The sequence below is a fragment of the Atractosteus spatula genome, chromosome 6, assembly GCF_055471065.1.
Source record: "Atractosteus spatula isolate fAtrSpa1 chromosome 6, fAtrSpa1.hap1, whole genome shotgun sequence".
NCBI classification, from domain to species: Eukaryota; Metazoa; Chordata; class Actinopteri; order Semionotiformes; family Lepisosteidae; genus Atractosteus; species Atractosteus spatula.
In genome coordinates this window covers 39935381-39957033 of record NC_142711.1, presented here as the reverse complement: position 1 = coordinate 39957033, position 21653 = coordinate 39935381, and the positions used below count along the sequence as shown (strand labels likewise).

Genomic DNA, 21653 nt, shown 5'->3' with positions numbered 1-21653 from the left:
CACCAAATGAAAGTTTGCTAAATAGCTAATATATCTGAGATTTTCATGCACACATTTCTTAAATAAAGCCAATGATATAATCTTCAACAACGTAGCTGGGTAGCTTGTTCTAGACTCTTACAATCCTTTGTGTGAAATGCATTTCCCGTTCTCAATTTTTAATGCACTTTTACTTGCGTCCTCTAGTTCACATTTCAGTGTAGATTCTGAAGAAATATACTGGATTGCCTTTATCACTACCTTTGTGGACTTAATTTTTTTAGTCTAGTGGATTTTAAATTCTTTAATCTAGTCCCTTCATGGTCCTCTCTGTTCAAAACTGAAGAGGTTCAGTTTCTTAGAGTGTCAGTGTCGTAAACTTTGTTGCCTTCAGCTGACTTCAGAAAGAATATTTTTTGATGTGCTAACCAAAACTGTGAACAGTATTCTAAATGAGGAGTAGTGCAAATTAAACATAAAGTCCCTTCATTTGAGATACTCACTTATAATTACACTGTATATCCTGACATTCCGCTTTGCCTATTTACTGCTTTTTCAGTTAACCAGAATGTCTAATGACCATAACACGGCCACTAGGGGCCACCGAAGACACTGCCTAGGGAAACTTGTTTGAGTGCCTACTGTATACCTCCCGGCACGAATAGCGAAGAACAGCTGACTGGCTCGGTCGATTCAATCGGTGCTCCGCTGGCTCGGGGGCCAACCAGTCCTGGTGCTCGGAGTCGTGGGGAGATGGAAAGGAGAACTTTCTGGTTACTCTCCAAGGACCTGCTAGTTAACCTTGAGCTGAACTAGGAACTCTCTGTGCATATGGAGTGACTGTGTTGAGTCACTCTTTAGGGGCGAATAAACTTGCTTTGCTTCAGATGTAGCAGCTACTTCTGAATAAACTATTCAGATGTCGACAAGGGTCCAACCGTATGCTCCGTTGATCAGGTGGGTGTCTATGGTGGTCTGTGCTGCAGGCTTGACCCCGGGCAGAATTCTGTCTTTACATACGGGCTTCCTCTAGCTCAGTGCTTCGAACAACGTTGCAAGTCCCACACTCAGATGACAGTGCTGGCAGTCAACGTGATTAAGTCGGAGAGAGCGCTAGAGTGAACAGAGGAGTAGATCTAAAGTCTGTGCATCGCCTTTTAACAGAGAACAATACGAGTGGTGATTGGTCAAAAGGTTGACGGAGACGTGGGAGTGTCCACGCCCTGCAGGTCCCAGATTGGTTGGTCAACTGTACGAGTGATTGACCATGATCTCTGACTCTAGGACTGCAATCCAGATGTGCTTACCAGTCTTACTAGACACCCAGGCACCAAGAATGGGCGTCCATCATCATAGCACTGGTTACATTGCAATCCTGGAAGCTGTTCCTTATCAGGAGGACAAACATTCCTAACTCAGTGAGCGGTATGAATGGCTACTCTGTGGCTTGGACAACAGAGACAAGAGAGAGAGAGACTCACCCAGTATGTGATACTGGGTGAGTATCCCCTCACAGACCCGGATTACACTCAATGGGACAAACACCCCACAGAAACTCTGCACATGGAGATCTGTAGAAACATCCTCCATGTGCAGAGAAAAACACCTAACAACGGGTGCAGGGCCGAATTAGGCCAGTACCCACTATTGATAAACATACAGAAAAGAATATTCAAGTATTGGCTACACCTAAAAAACAGCGACCAAAATTCCTACCACCACAAAGCCCTGCTGGGCCAAGAGCTGAGCCCAAAACAGAGCCCCCTGAGCCAGCTGGTCCTGAGGCTCACTGACCCGAGCCACACCGACACTAACCAGCCTCAGGACAGCACTGCTAGAGCACCACAACCCAGACTCAACCACATCACAGCACAGATCAAACAGCAATATCTCACACACTGGGACACACACACACAAACACAACATAAACTGGAATGCTACAGAACCCTAAACAGACAATACACACTAGCTGAATATTTGACCAAGATAAGAAACAACAAACAGAAACAGACCCTGACAAAGTACAGGCTCAGTGACCACACCCTAGCCATAGAAACTGGGTGACACAGGCAGACCTGGCTGCCCAGAGAGGACAGGCTGTGCTCCCACTACCAGGGGGGAGAAATAGAGACAGAGGTGCACTTCCTACTGCACTGTGACAGATACTCTGGGATTAGAGAAACATTCTTCCCGAAATTTAGAAATCTAATCCCAGAGTTTTCACACCTGCCAGAATCACAACGGGTCCCAATCCTACTGGGAGAGGGAGGAGGGAACTCAGTTGAACTGGCAGCCCAGTATGTGATCTCCTGTCACAGCCTGAGGAACAGTGAGTCTGTCTCCCAATAATGCTCCAGCCGCCTACAGTATATGTCAATATTTTATAATATGTCTTTGTTGTAAATGTCTGTAATATGTCTGTAGATTTTATTTTACTTTTATTTTTTGTTTTGTTTAATGTAAATATCATTACTTTCATTTGCTTTGGCAACACTGATTGTACCCATCGGTCATGCTAATAAAGCACCTTGAATTGAATTGACTCACCCAGTATGTGATCTCCTGTCACAGCCTGAGGAACAGTGAGTTTGTCTCCCAATAATGCTCCTTCTGTATACAGTAAATGTAAATATTTTATAATATGTCTTTGTTTTAAATGTCTGTAATATGTCTGTAGATTTTATTTTACTTTTATTTTTTTATGTTAGTTTTTTATTATTTTATTTGCTTTGGCAACACTGATTGTGCCCATTGGTCATGCTAATAAAGCACCTTGAATTGAATTGAGAGAGAGAGAGAGAGAGGGGGGCCTCACTGGGAAAGGCACAGCATCACTTAATTCTGTTTTATTAATGAGCATTGCCGCTACATATGGGCCTTTACAAAGTATTGCCCTAACAGGCTATGTTATGTACGCTCATCTTAAAACAATAGTTTGAAGGAAAGTGATTACAAACTTAAAATGTCTTGCATGTCACATTGGTTACACTGGCATATTAAAAGCTTTAGACAAAATGTATTTGGTATTCCCGATTCCTAACCTATTTAACCATGAAATCATACTCATTAGACAGCAGCATTCACCATGAAGATTCCAATAACAGAATACTTGTCAAAGAATATAATTTTACCATTGTCGATACATTATCTTTATTGTGGCAAAGGTATTTAGACATTTCAGACAAATATTGTCATTCATTGAAGTACTGTATATGTTCCTCCCAAATGAGTGGAAGGTTGCATTAATTATTTGAAGACTGTCTGAACCCTAACCCTAACCTACCCAAAACCTTGGCTAGGGTTAGAGATAAGATTTCTACAAAACGTAGAGAATGTTTGATGGTATGGCTGTGGTTTAGAACAGAAATGGAATTTAGGAAATGTTATATTTCAATGTTATCTTCATTTTTTGTATATATGGGTCTATACACAGCATTGCCTTAACAGGCTCTGTATTGTAAACTGCTCTAAAAGCAATAATTTGAAGGAATGTGATTATAAATTTGAAATTCTTGCATTTGGCATTCGGTGGCTAAGGATCTGTGCCTGCGGCTGGAAGGTTGCCGGTTTGTATCCCGTGGCTGGCAGAGGAATCCTACTCCATTGGGCCCCTGAGCAAGGCCCTTAACTCCAGCTGCTCCAGGGGCGCCATATAAATGGCTAACTGTGCGCTCTGACCCCAAGCTTCTCTCCCTGTCTGTGCGTCTCATGTGTCGCACCCTCTACAGATAGAGGGCGCTCCTACTCTGTCCTGTTCCTAGTTTTCCTGTGCTTTGCTTGTCCTTCCGGTGTGTCTTTGTGTGGGGCTATATATTTCCAGTTCACCCTTTGCTCCTCGCTCGGCATTGAGGGTACAGATGTCCCGAGACCTGCCTATTACCAGGTCACCCCATGTCCATGGCCTTAGGGCATAGGTTTCTTTATCGACATCGTCTGACCTGCTGAGCCCAGGCTAACCACCGTTTTGCCGCTACGCATAAGGTCTTTATTGCTCTCCTGGCCATTCCACGGCATGCTTTCCAACATCCGTGACATCACGGAGAGCAAGTTGGGGTATGCAAAGACAAATTCCTAATACAAGAAATTGTATATGGCCAATAAAGTGATCTCTCTTAAATATTAAGACAAAATTTATTTGGTATTCCTGACTCCCACCGTATTTAACCATGAAACCATGTTCATTTGACAGCAGCATTCACCATGAAGATTCCAATAACAGAATACTTGTCGAAGAACCGAATTTTACCATTGTTGATACTGTTACAAATGGGGGGTTACGAAACTGGTAAAAATTAGCAATTGACCAAGCAGTTTAGTCAATCAGTGAAATCATTATTCATGACCCCCAACTTGTATGTGATTTCTAACTATATACCCGAGCGGCTGGTATAATTAGAGGAATGTGAATTTTTATTCTCTGGCATAGCTTTGTTGAGAGGAGTAATAATCCAGGCATACTTGGCTAAAACAAATATTTATTATAATAAACTACGCAAGACACAAAACATACAATGCAGCAATTTACATTATATTGTTACAAATGGGGCTGGACAGATATTTTAAAACAATGACACAACACACAAAAAAACAAATAAAGTTACATTATATACAGTATTTACAGAAAAGGCGTTTCAGAGGCCTAACATTCTGGTCACCCAGGAAGCCCCGAACTGCTACTAAGCACTAAACTCTTAATATGCCTACAGAGGCCACACAAGAGATGAGCTGACTTCTAACTGAATACAAAGCAACGTGCAGTTAGATCTCTCTCTCTGCACCCTGGATGCCACCAAATAAATGGGAGCCTACTGTATATCCTTATCCATAAAATGCACCCTAATCAGGAAAGACATTTTTAACTGAGGTATCTTTTACTCTGGCAACCCAGGTTCCCTGAAAAAACAGAATAGCATGCTCTCTCTAACAAAGTTTGAATACTTAGCTTCAGTCAGGTTTTGTTTGGATGATCATGAAGTAGGAGCTCTCGCCTGGCGCAAGCTTCAAGACCCATCTCCTCTGGACTTCTCTCTCCTCTCCTTGCCTTGCTCTCCTTGTTTCTTCCTTTTCCTCCTGCTTCTCCTCTTCTTCTTCCTCTTGCCTCTTTCTCCCCTTCTCTTGAGGTGAACTGATACTGTGTCTTTCTGTCCTGCTCCTTTGCAATCATTAATCCACAACTTGCCTAAGTATACTAAGATAAACTTTACTATTGTTTCTGCTCACAGGGACCCCCAGACCTCAGCAAATATCCTCACTGCTTTGAAGCTAAAAGTGTTTACTCTTCCTAGTGTCACAAACTTTATCTAAAATCTAAGAGACACTTCTCAAGTCACCCAAAGCTGTAACAATACATTCTCTTTATTGTGACAAGAGTGATGAGTCATTTTTAGACTAACATTGTCATTCAGAGAAGTATATTTTCCTCCCAAATTACTGGAAGGTTGCATTAATTAGTTGAAGAAAGTCTGAATCCTAAAACTAACCCACTCAAACCCTTAGCTAGGGTTAGGGTTAAGATTCCTACAAAACGTAGAGAATGTTTGATGGCACGGCTATGTTTAAGGACACAAATGAAATTTAGGAAATGTGATATTTCAATGTTATCTTAATTTTTTTTCTTGCATACTGTAAATCAATGCAGACATTCCTGATACTATTAAGATTAGCATTAAAAATAAATAGCATTTCATTATACCATATACCTGTACATGAGTATAATGACAATAAACTTGAATTTGAACTTGAAGATGGCCAGCGGTGATTCCAGAATGGCACAGTCCAGCAGTTTTTATGGATTACCTTTAAATCATCTGTTTGTAATGACTTGCAACAATTTCCTTCTAACCATTGAGGAAGATGTTTTTTTGCAATTAAGTAATTTAGTGATCACTTGAATTGAAGATGTCCATATTACTTGCAGATCTCAAATACCAGTATAACTGTTCTGTACTTAAATAAACCAATTCAGTTAATTCAACATAACTCATAAATTCTATGTCTTAACAAAATGTTATTTTAAAGGAGACTTGCTGGACTGTGGGTCTCCAGGACCTGAGTTGGCTACACCTGCCTCTTTATGTGCTCTGACAAAGCTGTTCTTAGACTATATCAGTTTCAGCTTCTAACACCTCTGATGGCTTTTTCCAATTTATGGAAATCTTGAATTACCCACAATAACCATGTTCCTTTATATGTGCATACAGCACCTGATGACATTACACAAAGCTTTATTATGACTGATATCTAAATGTAGTGGTCTGACACATAATGTCTGAGACCCTTGATTGATAGAGTTTGGTTTCATGTGTCTGAATGCTCTTTTTAGATGTCTAGGCTAATCTTTCACCTCTTCCACCTTTTCTGTGTTTCTGAGACACGGAGTTCACCCTAATACAATAGTGTAGCACTTAACCCCCCAGAATGGCCTGTTCCAGTGACTCATCCTCTTTCCCCTTAGGCTCAGCCCTTCCTTCCTTTTTACCCGATAAAAGCAGGGAGGAATCCAATTTTTCTCTATTGCATTTTTTGTAAATAAAAGGGCAATAAAGCTTCCCTTGTGAGCTTAGGAAAGTCTCCTCCAGCTTATTACACTGCTGGAGAGTGGCTCATCTCTATAATACTCCTCTCCGTTACTTCTCTGTAGTCTTTCTGTAATTTCAGTTACATTAGTGTTACTGTATAAGCCAAGCATGTAAAACAGAAGCACACAAATTGTACACACAGTCACACATTGCACACAGTCACACCTGGCAGATATTGTGTTTATAGGCCAAATGATACAGATGTTATCTTTATCATTGGCCGTATGGTTTCTCAGTGGAACTGAAAGCGAAGACTACTACCAAAAACATGACACCCAAAATTCTTTAGCACTTCTTTTTTTTAATGTAATTTTTCTCTTAGCAACATTAGTAATTTTGGTAGTTATGTAATAATGTTTAACTTTTTAAAAACTTTTATTTCCTGTCTCAGAGAGATTATATTTCTCCAACAACTGATCTTCCAAATAATTATTGCAGTCTTCCCAAACTCCCTATCTCTCTGCTGCAAGATTCAGGTTGTGACACATGTACAGTACAATTCTATTTCTAAATATTAAAATGTTCAGATTCAGTACAATACTCAAAACAACTGCCTTCAGTCTTGCTGCCCACACTACAGCTAAAAAACAACAGATTATTTTTAATACAGCAAATGATTTTGCAGAAATGATGCTACTTTAACTATACCATCCTGGTTTGGTGAGGATAGAGACAGGGACTCGGGCTCTTGCTAACTGAAAACAAGGCTCTCTTTATTAATCGGACGTGCGTCCGGCACAGCAACCACAACAGAAAGGGAGAGATAACGAGCTACAACACACTGGGATCAATTCGGGTACAGTTACAAAGGTATGGTGTGGTAATTGGGTACATGTATACCCATGAGTCCGGGCGATCTCGCGTCTGTGTACACCATTGGTCAGCCGCACCGGCCAGCGGCTCTCCTACTACAGCGGCCACCACTACTACCGCCATCCTGCCCCTCACCGCGCACCCCAGCCGGGCGCTGTTCGGCCGCAACGCCAGTTGTTAGTAGTCATGGTTTACTGACGTCACTAATAAAAATAATTGTTTTCGGGGCTACTTTTCTATTACTCCTATAGCAAAGAGTTATCATTATTTTTTGCGTTTTCAAATTCCTGAACACGTTACTTGCTATTTGCCCCCTCCCGTGCTGAATGCCAAACAAGACATCTTCTGATATTCGAAATTGAGATGATTTGAGAAAACAATGAATTTGTCGTTTGTCTGTGGCACCATGGAGAGAAAGAACGAATCTGGTTCATTGTCTTGCCAAATCCCTTTTCTTTTTAGTCTCACGTTTTGTCCAACTATACCTGCACGTAGTGCGTAAAGCATGAACAGAGGACTTGTTCCCCCAGCAGGTTTACAAATTAAGATGTAGTACAGTACTTCTCGCCCCATTCCGATACTCGTGTTCTCGGGGCGCTAAGAGAAGTTGCACTTAATTGATACATCTGTTTGATGTTGAGCATCTGGCTGTGCTGCTCATTTACAGTCGCGAAACAACTGCCTTTTTCTATTTATAAACGAGTTTCCCTCGTTGTCATCATCGTGTGTGATCATCATCATTACTTGTAGTACATCTAGTAGTTCCCTAAAAATCTCCTTTAAAAATTCTGTCATCTGAACAGTAATTTGCACAATGTTCTTGGTTCTTGTTTTGACACTGAAGGTCGTTGCTCGCTGTCATTGCAGAAATTAATCGCTGGTTCCTTGAAGTCGTCGTGTTTTCATCCCCTTTCCGCTAGCTGTGTGTGTGACCAAGGTGAAAAGACTCTGTTCAAATGTGGTTACACTAGACAGATCGGGCTCCCCTGGAGTTCACCTCTTCCGGCTTCGATCAGTCTCTGATCTCGTTGCTGCTGTTTTCCATTTTTGGAGATTATTCCCAGACAAGGGGCGTGGGTTGCTGAAATAATACAGCTTGCTTTCTTTGTGTGGATTTTTATCATCATCGTCGTGTTTTTAATACTATATAACCAAAACGAAATGGACTCTATACTTTACCACATTTCGGGTAAATGAAACGTGTTTTTCTTCAAAGTTAACCGAAGTAAAATTAAATATTTCGCGTAAATACGAACATTGCGGTCGGTGCTCTACACTGACAGCGTGGAACATACGTGGTGTCTCCCTTGAGCGTTTTCCTTAAGTAACAGCTGATCTGATGGCAATTGCAAGGAGCCGCTTTGTAAATATTCTGTATGTCTTTCGCGGTATGAAAGTCGTTTTGTGATAAGGACAGCATACTTCGCTCTTTCTTCCTCTTTGGTTTTCTTATAATTGGAGCTGCTATTTTACAAAACAGAAATGAAGAAACGTCACTCTGGTGTTATTTTGATAATCTGGATATTTTTAGAGGTGAGTAACGTCTGTCCGTTACGTCGTTTTGTTTACAGGAACCCCGTAACTCAATGCTACCACCCTTCATTTTATCGGAAGGAAAATAATTAGTAATAAAAATCTGAAAGGTGCCCAAACAAAACTATAAAAGATTATACGCTGTAGCAGAAGGAAACGGGAAACCTAAATCACATTTTAAATAATAGGAAGCGATAATTATAACGTGTTATGCAAGTGTTTTTGTATTCTGACAAGCTTGCGGTTTTTTTTAACTGTAATCTTTGGGTATAGAAAGCGGGGTTCTGGCAGCGAAGAGCTTTATATGAATAGTTTTATTGGGGCAATACTTGTCTGGAGCTACAAATTAGAAACACTGTTGGGATACAGGTTCCAAATTGAACTGAATGAGCGTAACACTGGTCTTTTTACAAGTAAAGAAAAAATCGTAATTTCGGCAGTATTTTATGTGTAACTAGGAAGTTTAGTCTTTTGATCCCTTTCAATGGCCATTTAATATATGCAAGAGGAATACTATGCATGATATTCTTGTTGTATACAGTTACACACATCCATATACAGTAAACTGGCAGCACAATGTTTTATACTTTTTGTTCTTTTAATGTTTCAAAAGGGAAGATGATGTATCTTATTGCTCATGTTAGAGCATTAGCGTTCTTGCTTGAAATTGAGAAGAGAAGCTGAACTACAGCAAATAATCAGAAATACACCTATGTGGGATACTTTGATGTATCTTACATTTCTAGTGTCAAAGATCTCTGGGATTTAGTTTTTCACTTCGTTTACTGATTCTTTGGAAAGAACAAAATGGAAATATTTGTCGTTTCCAAAACGCAGTTTTTGGGGGGATAGCATCAGGTTACATGTTTGCACTTTCATTTATTTCCGAGACTGCATACCTAAAAGCTTACCCAACATAAACTGGTTGTATGAATGTCTGCAACTCGATAAACTTTACTTTACTTTCAAGCTTTACACTTGAAATTATACATAGTGAGTGGTGAAATACATTTTGTTAATTTATATACTCACTAATTCACATAACCTTGTGAATTATTATTTTGAAAAATAAAATGCATGTACAGTAAGTCTGCACAGGAAGTTGGCCTTTATGTACCAATTACTGCTTCATTCCAGCTCCCAAAGGAATGTTCTCCATTTGCTGTTATAAATTGCTGTAGTAAAGCTGTGTCTTAATGACCTAATCGTTTCATTGAAATGTGCGGCTTTAAAATATGCATGACATTAGATTTAAGGTTAAAGTTTTAATTAACAAAAATGTATTTGGAAACGTCTATTAAAATGGCTACTTATTTTCACAATGGACGTTTCTCAAATGTATCTGCTAGAGAAAGTTCTTTGTAGACTACAGAAGACTACGAAACTGATATTAATTGGAAAAATAGAGGAAGAGTTCATGTTTGTTTTCAAAAGCCTGAACGGGGTGAAAAGTGTCAATGTCAGTGATTTGGGCAGTTAGTTCAAAGTCAAGTACAAGAATCAATTATCAAAAATGGAGAAATGCCTTTTGAACTAATTCTCTACTTCATTTTAAAAAGGTGATATTATGGAAGAAGGTATCTGAGTCTTAATTTGTAAGGATTTTCATCAATATTTTTTTCAAGTATGAGATTAGGAATTGGAACTGACCATACATTTTTTTGTGATTTCTTGTTTGTGTGAACCTTACTGTTGGTGTCAGATTATTCTATTTTAAGATTAAAACTATTTGGATATGTCACTGAGTACATTGCAGTTGGTGCACAAGTCCAATAGTGTATAAAGCCAGCTTCTCAATGTGCTGCACTGTAGGCCTCACTAAGTGATCACTTGGTGTCTTGTAGCAGAAAGAGACTGGTAGTAAGTGCCCTGAGGTTCTGAGCAGTGCATTTTGCTAATGTTCCGTAGTACACCTCAAAGAAGATACCACTAACATCTTGATCTTCTGGTCCCAGAATATTGTCTGAATATTGAATATTGTTATCATCCTAATTGTTTGAATTTGGTGACAGTTCTTGAATATTAATTTATTGTACCAAATGAAAGGAATCTCTGCTTATCGGGCCTTCAGTGATAGTAGTGAGGTCCAAATGGTGTTTCTGGAATAGCTTTGGGAATAGCGACATTTTATTTTAGAAAATAGTCCTAACCTCTGAAGCAGTGGCAGAAGTATACAGTTTTGGAAGATGGAAGATTTCCATATGAAGCATGAAGCATGTAATTTACAAATTCTCTTTATTTATTTACTTACACTTTCATTGTTGTTTCTTAAAGTTTACATAATGGAGTTTATAAGAGAAGTTCAGAAGGATAATTAGATCCTAATCTTGCATACTTCTATCCACCTACTGTATGTGATAGAGTTTTACTATGTGATACAAAAAATATTTTTGAAACAGTGGCTATCAAAAGTGTTTACTCTCCTTGGAATTTTCACATTGTTATTGTTACTGTAAGGATTCATAATGTATTTAATTGGGATTTTCCGCTTTTGAGCCACACAAAACACTCTATAATGTCAAGTGAAAACAAAATTCTACAGATCCTCCTAAATCACGCCCACTTGCCCATTTACACCTTTGCAGCTCACCATCACAATAGTGAGGGGGGTTTGGGCATCTTATCCAGCCTTGGATAGGTGAGCCTTACCAAATACATTATGCATATTCATCTTTCATTAGGATCTTACTGAACTACTGAAGAGACATTCAGCAAAAGAATGCTGTAAATGAAACCAGAAAATTAAAGACGGTTAAAATCAAGTTAAATTTGAATTCCATCTTAAAAAATGGATTGAAATGTGTATTGTTCAGTATTTATTTGAAGTCTCAATGCTAGTTCACGATAGATACTGTACAAGCTTCAGATTGGTTCCTTCCAGGGATCTCCTGAGCACTGTTTGTATTTTCTAAATCAGAACATTCAGGATTTAGTTGTTAGCTGCAGCAGCTGGGGTGAAGTGTGTCATTTATATCATTGAAAAAGTATCAGATGTTAGTCTGGAATTCTTATTTAGATTTCCGGATTAGTAAATCACCTGGGGACACTAAACAGACTGTTATTTATTTTATCATTTCTTGTTATCGCATCAGGGAATGATTAAAAAGTTCCTCTGATGCCAGCTAGCAAAACAGCTGGTGTTGACACTGCCCTCAGGCCCTGTGTACCTGCGGGGGTTTCACTTTGTCCACAGTGTTGTACCAGGAAGCAGGTATTATTCATACTACACTCTAAGGAACCCGAATATATGAATACAGTATATACTGCATGTATCTGTATGTCTGTAAAAAAGCAAGAAAGACATGGATACTATAAAGAACTGGAGAGAGTCTGAGAAAGCAAGAGCCTTATTCACACTGGAGCCCAGTATGAGTTTGCCCTTCCTTCAGCACTTCCTTCAGTCATAATGTGTTGTGGCTGTGATCTGCAGCAACCTAGGGGAGAGAACAGGCAGGAACAGGGAAGAACTGACAGAGGAATCTGAGGTATATGAGAAGCAGCAACCTAACTGTTGTCAGGTCAATATTAGGAAAAGGTCTGTTTGCACAACTTTAACCTTAATGCATAAATAAAGAACTTGGCTGAGTTTTACTCATTATATTTAAACAAAAAATCCTGTAGCTACAATACACTGGGCAGTGACGAAAATGCCAATGCTGTCATATGCATATGCTGTCTGTTTTTTATACTGAAATCATTGTATTAAGTTTTATATGGAAAACTTGCTATAGAAATCAGGTATTGACTTATTCCAAATTCTGCTTCCGGGGCACTGATATTAATTAAGGCTGCAGTGGAATAAGGGCTTTCAAAGTAAGATCTTTCCAAACTGCTCAGTTACCTCATAGTCAGACAGATCCTTTTTTCTGAGTTTTGATTGGACAGATATCAACTAGGGAGCACCTGATCCTTGTTAGTACACAGGAAGAAGGAAAACTAGATTACTTACAGTATATCCTGATTCAAGAAAATATTTGCCCAAATGTTAAAATTTGTTTTAGATTTACTAATGACATGATAGACCAAAAAATGTATTTTAATGTTTGTAAGATCAAAAATTTAAATGTGTAGACATAGATGTGTGATACAATTACTATAAACTTGGAAACTTGAATATAGTATGTTCACAGTACGTTTTACTCAAGTAAGTCATTCACCAATTTAATTAATCTTTCAGTGAGTGTATGTTTTAGTTTAGTGGTTCAAATGCAGCTCAATACTACCACAGCTGTGTGAGCTGAAAAAAAGTAATGAGGAGGCAGTCATTGTGCAATGTAGTTTAAATCAGTCTGCTTCCATCCATTAGCTGAGTGTGCAAGACAACACTTAGTAGGAAGAAGATGCAAAGATGATGTCAGCTACACTGTTTCTTTCTAAAATCAGGAGATTTCCTAACTAGTCTTGTCTTGCCATGTAACCCTGTAAGGCTCAAACACGAAACAGAGAAAGGCTTGTAAGAAATTATGTTTCTTGCTAAATGGAAGGAAATCTTGTAATTGTGAAAATGGAAAGGATCTTCAGTCTAATTTCTCACATGTAATGTTCTAAGATTCAAACTGTCAGTTTAAGATTGCTAATAGAAGTTTTTATTGTATTGTTCACATCACATCACCTTCAATAACTGCTTATTCAATTCAGGGTCATGGTGGCCCAGAGCCCATATTATATTGTTATTGTTCTTTATTACTATGGGATATGCAGATTAGTTGTGTTTTCAAACAATAACCTTTCTATTTTTATTGAAATACTCTTGACAAAGTACCTTCCTTTAGTGGGGCGTGTAATAGAACAGAGCCAAATAAAAGGGAATAACACCTTAAAGCTTCTTTCAAATTGCAGTGACATTTGTTCATGTTGATTGCACTTGACACCTGTCACAAATGGAATGCATCACTTTTAAAAGAGCAAACAAATTCAATGTCCTTAAATTACTGTATGAATCAATTGAGCGGTGGGTGGAATTGTTAGAGCAATGGTCACATTGAGAGTGTTTCACGCACTTAAAGCGAGACCAGGATAGGGTTGTAAATGCTGGCCAATGGCAAAGGATTTGTTTAAACTATTATATAAAGTGTGTTTAAAGTAACTAGTGTAACTTTTCTGTATTTTTTGAGGGAATGACATAGGTTCAGACCCTTGTGAATAACAGTGCTTTTAGTGGTTAAACTGCTGCTGAACCTCCTTCTTTTAAATGGAGTAGGCCTGAAGCTATTTCGGAGTTAATAATACCATCCTGTCTGTCTCACTACCCTTGATGCACACTGCTGATTTTGATCAACATGAATGACTGTTTGAAAGACTGCCAGTGAGAAGATGACCACAGACCCCCCAACAATAATAAACACGTGAATCAATGCCGAATCTAGTAGCCTTACTGTTTCTTGTTAACTGGGTAATTGAACTGTTGTACTGTTATTTTTTTTTCCACATTAAGCTTTTAAAGATGGATAGACAACCTGCAAATTCACAAAAGACTGAGTTTCTATTGTATTTTTTGTGAACTCTTGACTTCCACAGCCTTCTGCTACACGACTCTGAAATTAAGTGCTGCAGGATACCATTTGTGTGTCTGGAAATAAGTGTCTTTGATTATCATTGGTTTTGTACGTTTCCCACCTCCAAGGTGCATTACAGCTAGTGTCTCCTGGGGTTTCTGGTTGTTGTTATCATGTCTTTCTATCGTATTGATTCTGTGGACTTTCAAAACATTGAGCCTAGGTTCCAGTGAGGGTCCTAGGGTCCAATTAATTTCTAATTTTATCCTTCATTAAGCCTTATAAAAAAACGATTCGCCTACTTCTGAAACACCTTTTAAAAGTTGAATGATTTCTGATTTTTTTTAACATTCCCTCTACTGACCATATAAAATTGAGAATTCACATCAGGGTTTTCTTACTTTTGAGGAGGAGTCAATTAGCCACCCCTTTTGGAAGAAAATAAACTAAATCAATACCATGAAGGTAAAATTAGAAAATGGGAATGTGTGGCGTCCTCCTTGTCACACTGAAGATGTTTCTTGCTAGATATGTAATCTTCCAGCAGTCTACGCAGACATCCAAAGAAAACAACAGGGATAAAGGGACATTAAGATCAGTAAAAAAATGAGCACTATCCCTCCTCTCTCACTGATCACATTAGGTTTGTTTTTAATAATCTTTGAAACAAACCTTAGTGGCAAATATGATGCCATCCACACCATAACAGGTGTGGTAGCACAATCACAGTCAAAGCATGACAGAGGTAGGGTAAAGCATAAGACCGACTTCAGGCAATCATAGCAATGCAAGATAAATTATTATTAGTCCCATCCCTGTTGTTAGCATTGGAAAACTGCCGATTTATTATTGGAAACATTCATGAAGGATAGGTGAAGAATTTTTAGTAACTAGATGAAGTTCTTGATGGAGTGAAACAAAATACTATTTACTCAAGCATTCGTGTGCTACAGTAAGTGAGGCAGTGGTCTGTGGGCTGTGTGTCACCAGGCATACTGCTGATAATTAAAGTCATGCCCTGCACTTCTGAAATGATGCAAAAATGTGTTCCTGTCAATCAATTGGAATGCTTTTATTTTTCTAAATGACCTTAACTTAAATTAGAAGCAATTAAAGTCACATTTGATACACATTTCACAAACCTCAGAAAAATTTACCTGGCATATTTCAAGCTGATTGGTCTTTATTTTTATCATTGTTACAGAATACACTCTAAAAGTCATTGAACAATGTACATTGTTGTGAAAGCATTATTTTTCTGTATCTAAAAAATATTGCTGTGTCACTTTGTTGTAAATCAGACTGTTATATAGTTGTAGCTTGCAGCAGATGGTAATTACAGCTGAAACTACTGCATCTTTAACAATGATGGAGATATACAGTACACAAGTTCTTGCAGAAGTTAAAATTTCAAAAACATTTATTTTTTCTTCATATGCTGCTTTCATAATATGTTTATATTCTTACTTTTTTGAGTAGATGATTTTATATAAACTTACATTTGTACTCATTAATACAACATTCGACTTAAGCAGTCTAAGTGAAGTTAATAAGATATCACATCACAGGTAGGGTAGTTAAGATACATTTATTATTACATGAAATGTACACTTGTCAGATTAGTTAGCATTGATGGGAAGAACCAGGTGACTCTCACTTGACCAGACAGCAGCCTTTGGAGTGGTTCAGCCATTGTAAGCCACGGCTTGGGTCAATTAGACTTGTGATTACAGGACTGGATAATAATAATAATAAACGTTATTTTATATACCACCTTTCAAAGTAGCTTCTCAAAGTGCTTTACAGAATGACAACAGCAACAACAACAATTAAAAATAAAAATAAAAAATACACAAGAAAAACACAATGACAATATGCAGAGGAGACAGTAGATGGTGGTACTAAATACAGTAGGAGCAGAGGGGTAAAGAATGGAACCAGTTAAGTAAAGGCTCTTCTAAAGAAGAGGGTTTTGAGTCTGGATTTGAAGGAGTTTAGAGAAGGTGACTCTCTGATATCCTTGGGGGGAGAGTTCCAGAGCTTGGGGGCATAACAGGAGAAGGTCCTGTCACCCATACAATGTAGACGGGCTTGGAGGACAGTTAGGAGAACAGAATTAGAAGAGCGAAGGTTGCGAGGTGGGGAGTGGGGCAATAATAGATCAGACAGGTACTGAGGTGCCAAGCCATGCAGAGCCTTATAGGTGAGCATGAGGATTTTGAAGTCAACATGAAACTTGACAGAAAGCCAGTGCAAGGACTGCAGAATAGGAGTAATGTGATCACTTGCAATAGACCTGGTCAAGATTCTAGCTGCCGAATTTTGATCATACTGGAGTTTGTTCAATGTGGATTTAGATACCCCAGCGAGTAGAGCATTACAGTAGTCAATTGGGGAGAAGACAAATGTGTTGATCAGCTTTTCAGCCACAGTTGTTGATAACATAGGGCGTAGTCTAGCGATGTTTCTGAGGTGAAAGAAAGATGTTTTAACAATATGCTGCACATGTGGGTCAAATGTTAACTTTGAATCAAATATCACCGCAAGGTTTTTCAATTTAGACTGAAGCTCGAGTACAGTACCATCCACAGATAGGGTTACAGGACTGGCTTTACGAGGTTGATGGGGGGTGCCAATAAGCATGACTTCAGTCTTGTCATAGTTAAGGAGATTTTGAGTCATCCAAGTTTTTCTGTCAGAGATGCAATTAGATAGAACAGAGACAGCCACATCAGTATCAGGTTTGGTATGGATGTATATTTGATTATCATCAGCATAGAAATGATAGTTGAGCCCATGTGATTTTAAAAGCTGACCAAGTGGAAACATGTAAATGCTGAAAAGTAGGGGACCCAGTATCGAGCCCTGAGGAACACCAGATTCAACGAGACCAATTTCAGATCTAAATATGCAAAGAGAGACAAAGTGACAGCGATCAGTGGGGTGAGACTTGAACCATTTGAGAGCAGTGTCAGAAACCCCAAACACAGTCTCAAGACAAAAAAGTAAGATGTCATGGTTACCAGTGTCAAAATTAGCATTGACATCAAGAAGAATGAGGATAGAGAGAGAACTAGAATCAGAAGCTCTTAGAAGATCGTTAGTGACTTTGACCAGGGCGGTTTCTGTGCTGTGAAGTTGACAAAAGCCAGATTTGAAGGGTTCGAAAAGGTTATTTACAATGAGGTGGTTATGTAATTGAAATGAGACAGCACATTCTAGAATTTTTGCAAGAAAGGGTAAGTTGGAGATGGGGCGAAAATTGGTTAGATTGTCCAGAGCCATGTTAGGCTTTTTTGGCAAGGGGGTAATGGCAGCAGTTTTGAGGACCGTTGGTACAACACTGATGCTCAAGGATTCGTTTATTATATTGAGGCCAATGGGGCAGAGAGAAGTGAAACAGGACTGAAATAAAGTGGTGGGAATGGGATCTAATATAGAGGTGGTGGATTTAATGTGTGAAACTAGTTTACTGAGGGATGCAGAGTCGAGAAGAGAGAAGTTGAAGTGAAGGGAACCAGAAAAGTACGACAAGCAGGGAGGAGGTGTGGGAATGATATGCGTTGTGGAGAGAATGTGATGCCAGATGTTGTCGATCTTGGAGCTAAAGAAATCTAAAAATGTGTTGCAAAATTGTGATGAGGGAAGTAATGTGGTGGGGCAGTTAGGCTTTAGCAGTCTGTTGATGGTGGAGAAAAGATGCCTGGGGTTGTTATGGTTTTCAATGATGTGAGAGCAGTAGGAAGTAGATGGATCTAGTAGACTCTATCATATCCTTATATCATCCAGGTGGATGTTGCGCATTGGTGGTGGTGGAGGGGAGTCCCCATTACCTGTAAAGTGCTTTGAGTGGAGTGTCCAGAAAGTGTAAGCAGTTATTATTATTATTATTATTTTCAGACAAGTAATCTTTCCAAGCCTGATAACGTACGTTTAGGCCAGAAAGACACCACCTACGCTCAAGTTTCTGGGAGACTGCCTTCATAGATTGCAGAGGGTCAGTGTACCAGGGGGTGGATCGAGAAAAAGAGATAGACATTAAAGTCCCCAAGAATAAGGATCCTCTTAAATCTGAGGCATAAAAATGAAAGTAAATCAGCAAACTCACCAAAAAACGCTTCATCAGGTTTGGGATAAACATCCTGTTATTGTATACGTCAAATACAGTGCATTTTAATGTATTTACTCCAATATTTTCTGTTGTATTTCCGATGGTTTTACATCAGTCTGTAACAAATAAAGATTAGCATCCATCTCACATGAAGTAAGCATGGCTGGAAAAAAATAGGAAGAAATGGGACATATTAAGCATGACATTTCTTCCCAAAGCTACCGTTACAGCACTTCTGGGAGATTCCAGTATTCTGAAAAATAAACTGGCACAGGGAACCCATGCTAATACTTGTAATGATGACTGGAGAAAGAATATTTGGAATATATAATAAAATACAAAATACAATGCACAATGCTGTTCTGTTTCTAAATGAATACACAATTTAAAAAAACCCCACAAAATGCAGTATTTAAATTAAAGGTGTTTCTATTATTAAATGTTGAGAATTAGAAGTATTTAAAGACGTCTAATGAAACTCAACGTTAAAATACACATTAAAGTATACTTCATTCTAAAATGGAATTATAATTTCATATATAATCTCATTAATAATGTCAATTAGCACAATAGGTTTTTAGGTTTTTTAATTGCTAACTGGAATAAAACATGAATTAGTTAACTAGAATAAAATATTAACATAATGAATGTTGTGAATGCACAAATTCATATAAATGATTATTTTATCCATTTAAGTTTAGATGCTAATCACCTTAAAACTAAAGTTTTAACATCAATCTTGTCTCAAAAGCTTAGGGCTTTCCCAGTTTCTGTTCACAGATCCTCATGAATGTGTATCAGGCTGTGCAGGAGGTTGATTTTCAAAGTTTGCGTTCCCCCCAGTTTATTAAATACATCTGTGAATGTGTGGCAATCATAATTTTCTGCCATTCATGTAATTTGTGTTTAGTTTTGATACTGTTATGTGGTGTAATATTAAGTGATTTTTGATTAAATGAATAATTCAGTAGCTCTAGTCTGTATTGTTTTTAAATTTATGCCAGAAAAAATAAAAAAAATCTTTAAAACAGCAACCTGTAATTATAGTAATTGTATGAATTGCACATGTGTGGCATAGTGTATTGCACTTTTGTCATCCTGGGTTCTGTCCTGGTTCAGAGTGCCTTCTGTGTAGAAACGCATGTTCTCCCTGTGTTTGTGCTGGTTTTCTTTAGGTGATGTGGTTTCTTTTCACCTTGATGTGATGTGCTAGCAAAATTAATTAGTGTCTGTAAATTGGTCCAAACTTTTGATAAAGTTCCTAATTAAAGTGCAGGTACGGTACTGTAGTACACATTTGGGAAAACATGAGTGTGTAGATTGAGAACTGTTTAATAAATAGAAAATAGAAAGTACAGATAAGGATTGAAAATCCCGATAGCGGTGATTAAATTAGTGGAGTACCACAGGGATCTCTGCTAGGACCACTGTTCATCTCTAATTTATGTCATGCAGATATTAGGAGGGTTAGAAATAACAAAAAAGTAGATAAAATCCAACACTTTGCAAACACCCAAAAACCTAGCAAATGAAGTTTAATATAGACAAGTGCAGACCTTGTCATGCAAGTATTAAGAACATAAAATGTAATACAAAATGGGAAACGGTGAGCTAGAAGAACATACTGTAGAAAAGACTTAGATTTTATGTTTACAATACTTTTACATCTAGACTATCAAGGAAGAAAGGTAGCAATAAAAAGGTAAACAAAATGTTAGAGTATACTGTACAGTATAGTTTAAAGCATAAAATTTAAACTAAGGGGTTTTGCAATTAATGTAATACACATTAGTAAGACATTTGGAATATTGTGTACACTTTTGGCCTCCACAGTATAGAAAAGCTATTACTGTTCTGGACTGACTCCACAGAAGAGAGACCTTAAGTACGCATTCTTGTACTTAAGGTAATGTGCTACACTGGCAAACCGAAGGAACTGAAGCTTCTCAGTCTCAAACAGAGAATATTAAGAGGGGACCTAGTACTCAATATCCTCAAAGGCACAGACAAAGGCAGTTCTTTGTTCAGAATGAACAGTGAAACATGAACCAGGGGACATGAGTAGAAAGTAAATGGATGTGCATTTAAAACCTAAAATAGAATGCAAGTGTTTATCTAAAGGGTTGTGGGAGTATGGAACAAACCAGCCAGCAATACTATCAGGAAGGAAATGAGAGATCCTTGAATTAATTTACTACAAAGTATTAAACAAGCTATCTGGACAGAATCTGTATGTCACATTTGTAACGTTTCTTACGTTCTCATGCGTGTGTCCTGTGATGGGCTGGTGTTGTATCCAGGGTGTATTATTCCCTATGTCTCTGGGATAGGTTCAAGGGTGCTTTGACCTGTATCAAAAACAACAGCTTTTTTGTAATGAATGGAATAGAGAGACTATGTGAAAAGAACAATAACATTTGAAAATTTCTTCTCTTCATGGGATATCCCAAGGAAATCTAATTGGTTAATTTACTTTTTCTGTTTAATCTTTGTGTGTGTTCACTAGATTCTTTTGAAGATTCAGATTCAATGTCTGACGAGGGGTCTTATTTTGGTTTAAATATATCATTTTATCATTAATTTTAATAATGAAATTATATCAGTACACATATTAAAGATTTTTTTTTAAAAATGACCAGGTTAGCGTCTTGCAATACCCTCACCTAGCTACTCCAGCTCAGCCTAGATCATGAGCACAAATCAAAAAAGAAAAAAGACCATTCCAATTTACATACAAGAAACATCCAGACATTAGAAATATTCCTTGAATTTTAGCTGGAAGATTGATTTACTTTTGAAAATTGAATTTTATATAAGCTTGAGTTAAAAAAAGCTCAATATTTTATAAAAAACATGTTAAAAAGCTTGCTTTCAGTGGAAGCAGTCTTGCAGGCCCCTGCTACTCTCTTCCACATGTACTGGTCTTGTTCGGCACTGGAATCATTTTGGACGTCTACATTTGGATCTCTTTCAAAATTTTAGATGTGACTCTTGTGCACTTTTTTCTTATAGGTATTTTTGGTGTCCCTCATAATCACATTTTATCTAATATTAAGTTAGGCACCCTGGCCATCTCCACTACTAAATGTTATTCAGCCTGGCTTTTTTTAAACTTCTTTAAGAGCTTGTAGCTTGACCCAGACA

The 21653-nt window shown here is 38.1% G+C and overlaps 1 protein-coding gene across 1 annotated transcript in view; it reads left to right on the top strand.

The window, feature by feature from the left end:
• Nucleotides 1-8237: 8237 nt before the first annotated feature.
• The window catches only part of vopp1b (VOPP1 WW domain binding protein b), a 99801-nt gene continuing 86385 nt past the window's right edge, over nucleotides 8238-21653 (top strand). Inside the window, exon 1 of the mRNA XM_088919590.1 lies at nucleotides 8238-8903. Coding sequence (XP_088775716.1) covers nucleotides 8853-8903 — 51 coding nt within the window. The 5' untranslated portion in view covers nucleotides 8238-8852. The remainder of the gene's footprint in view (nucleotides 8904-21653) is intronic.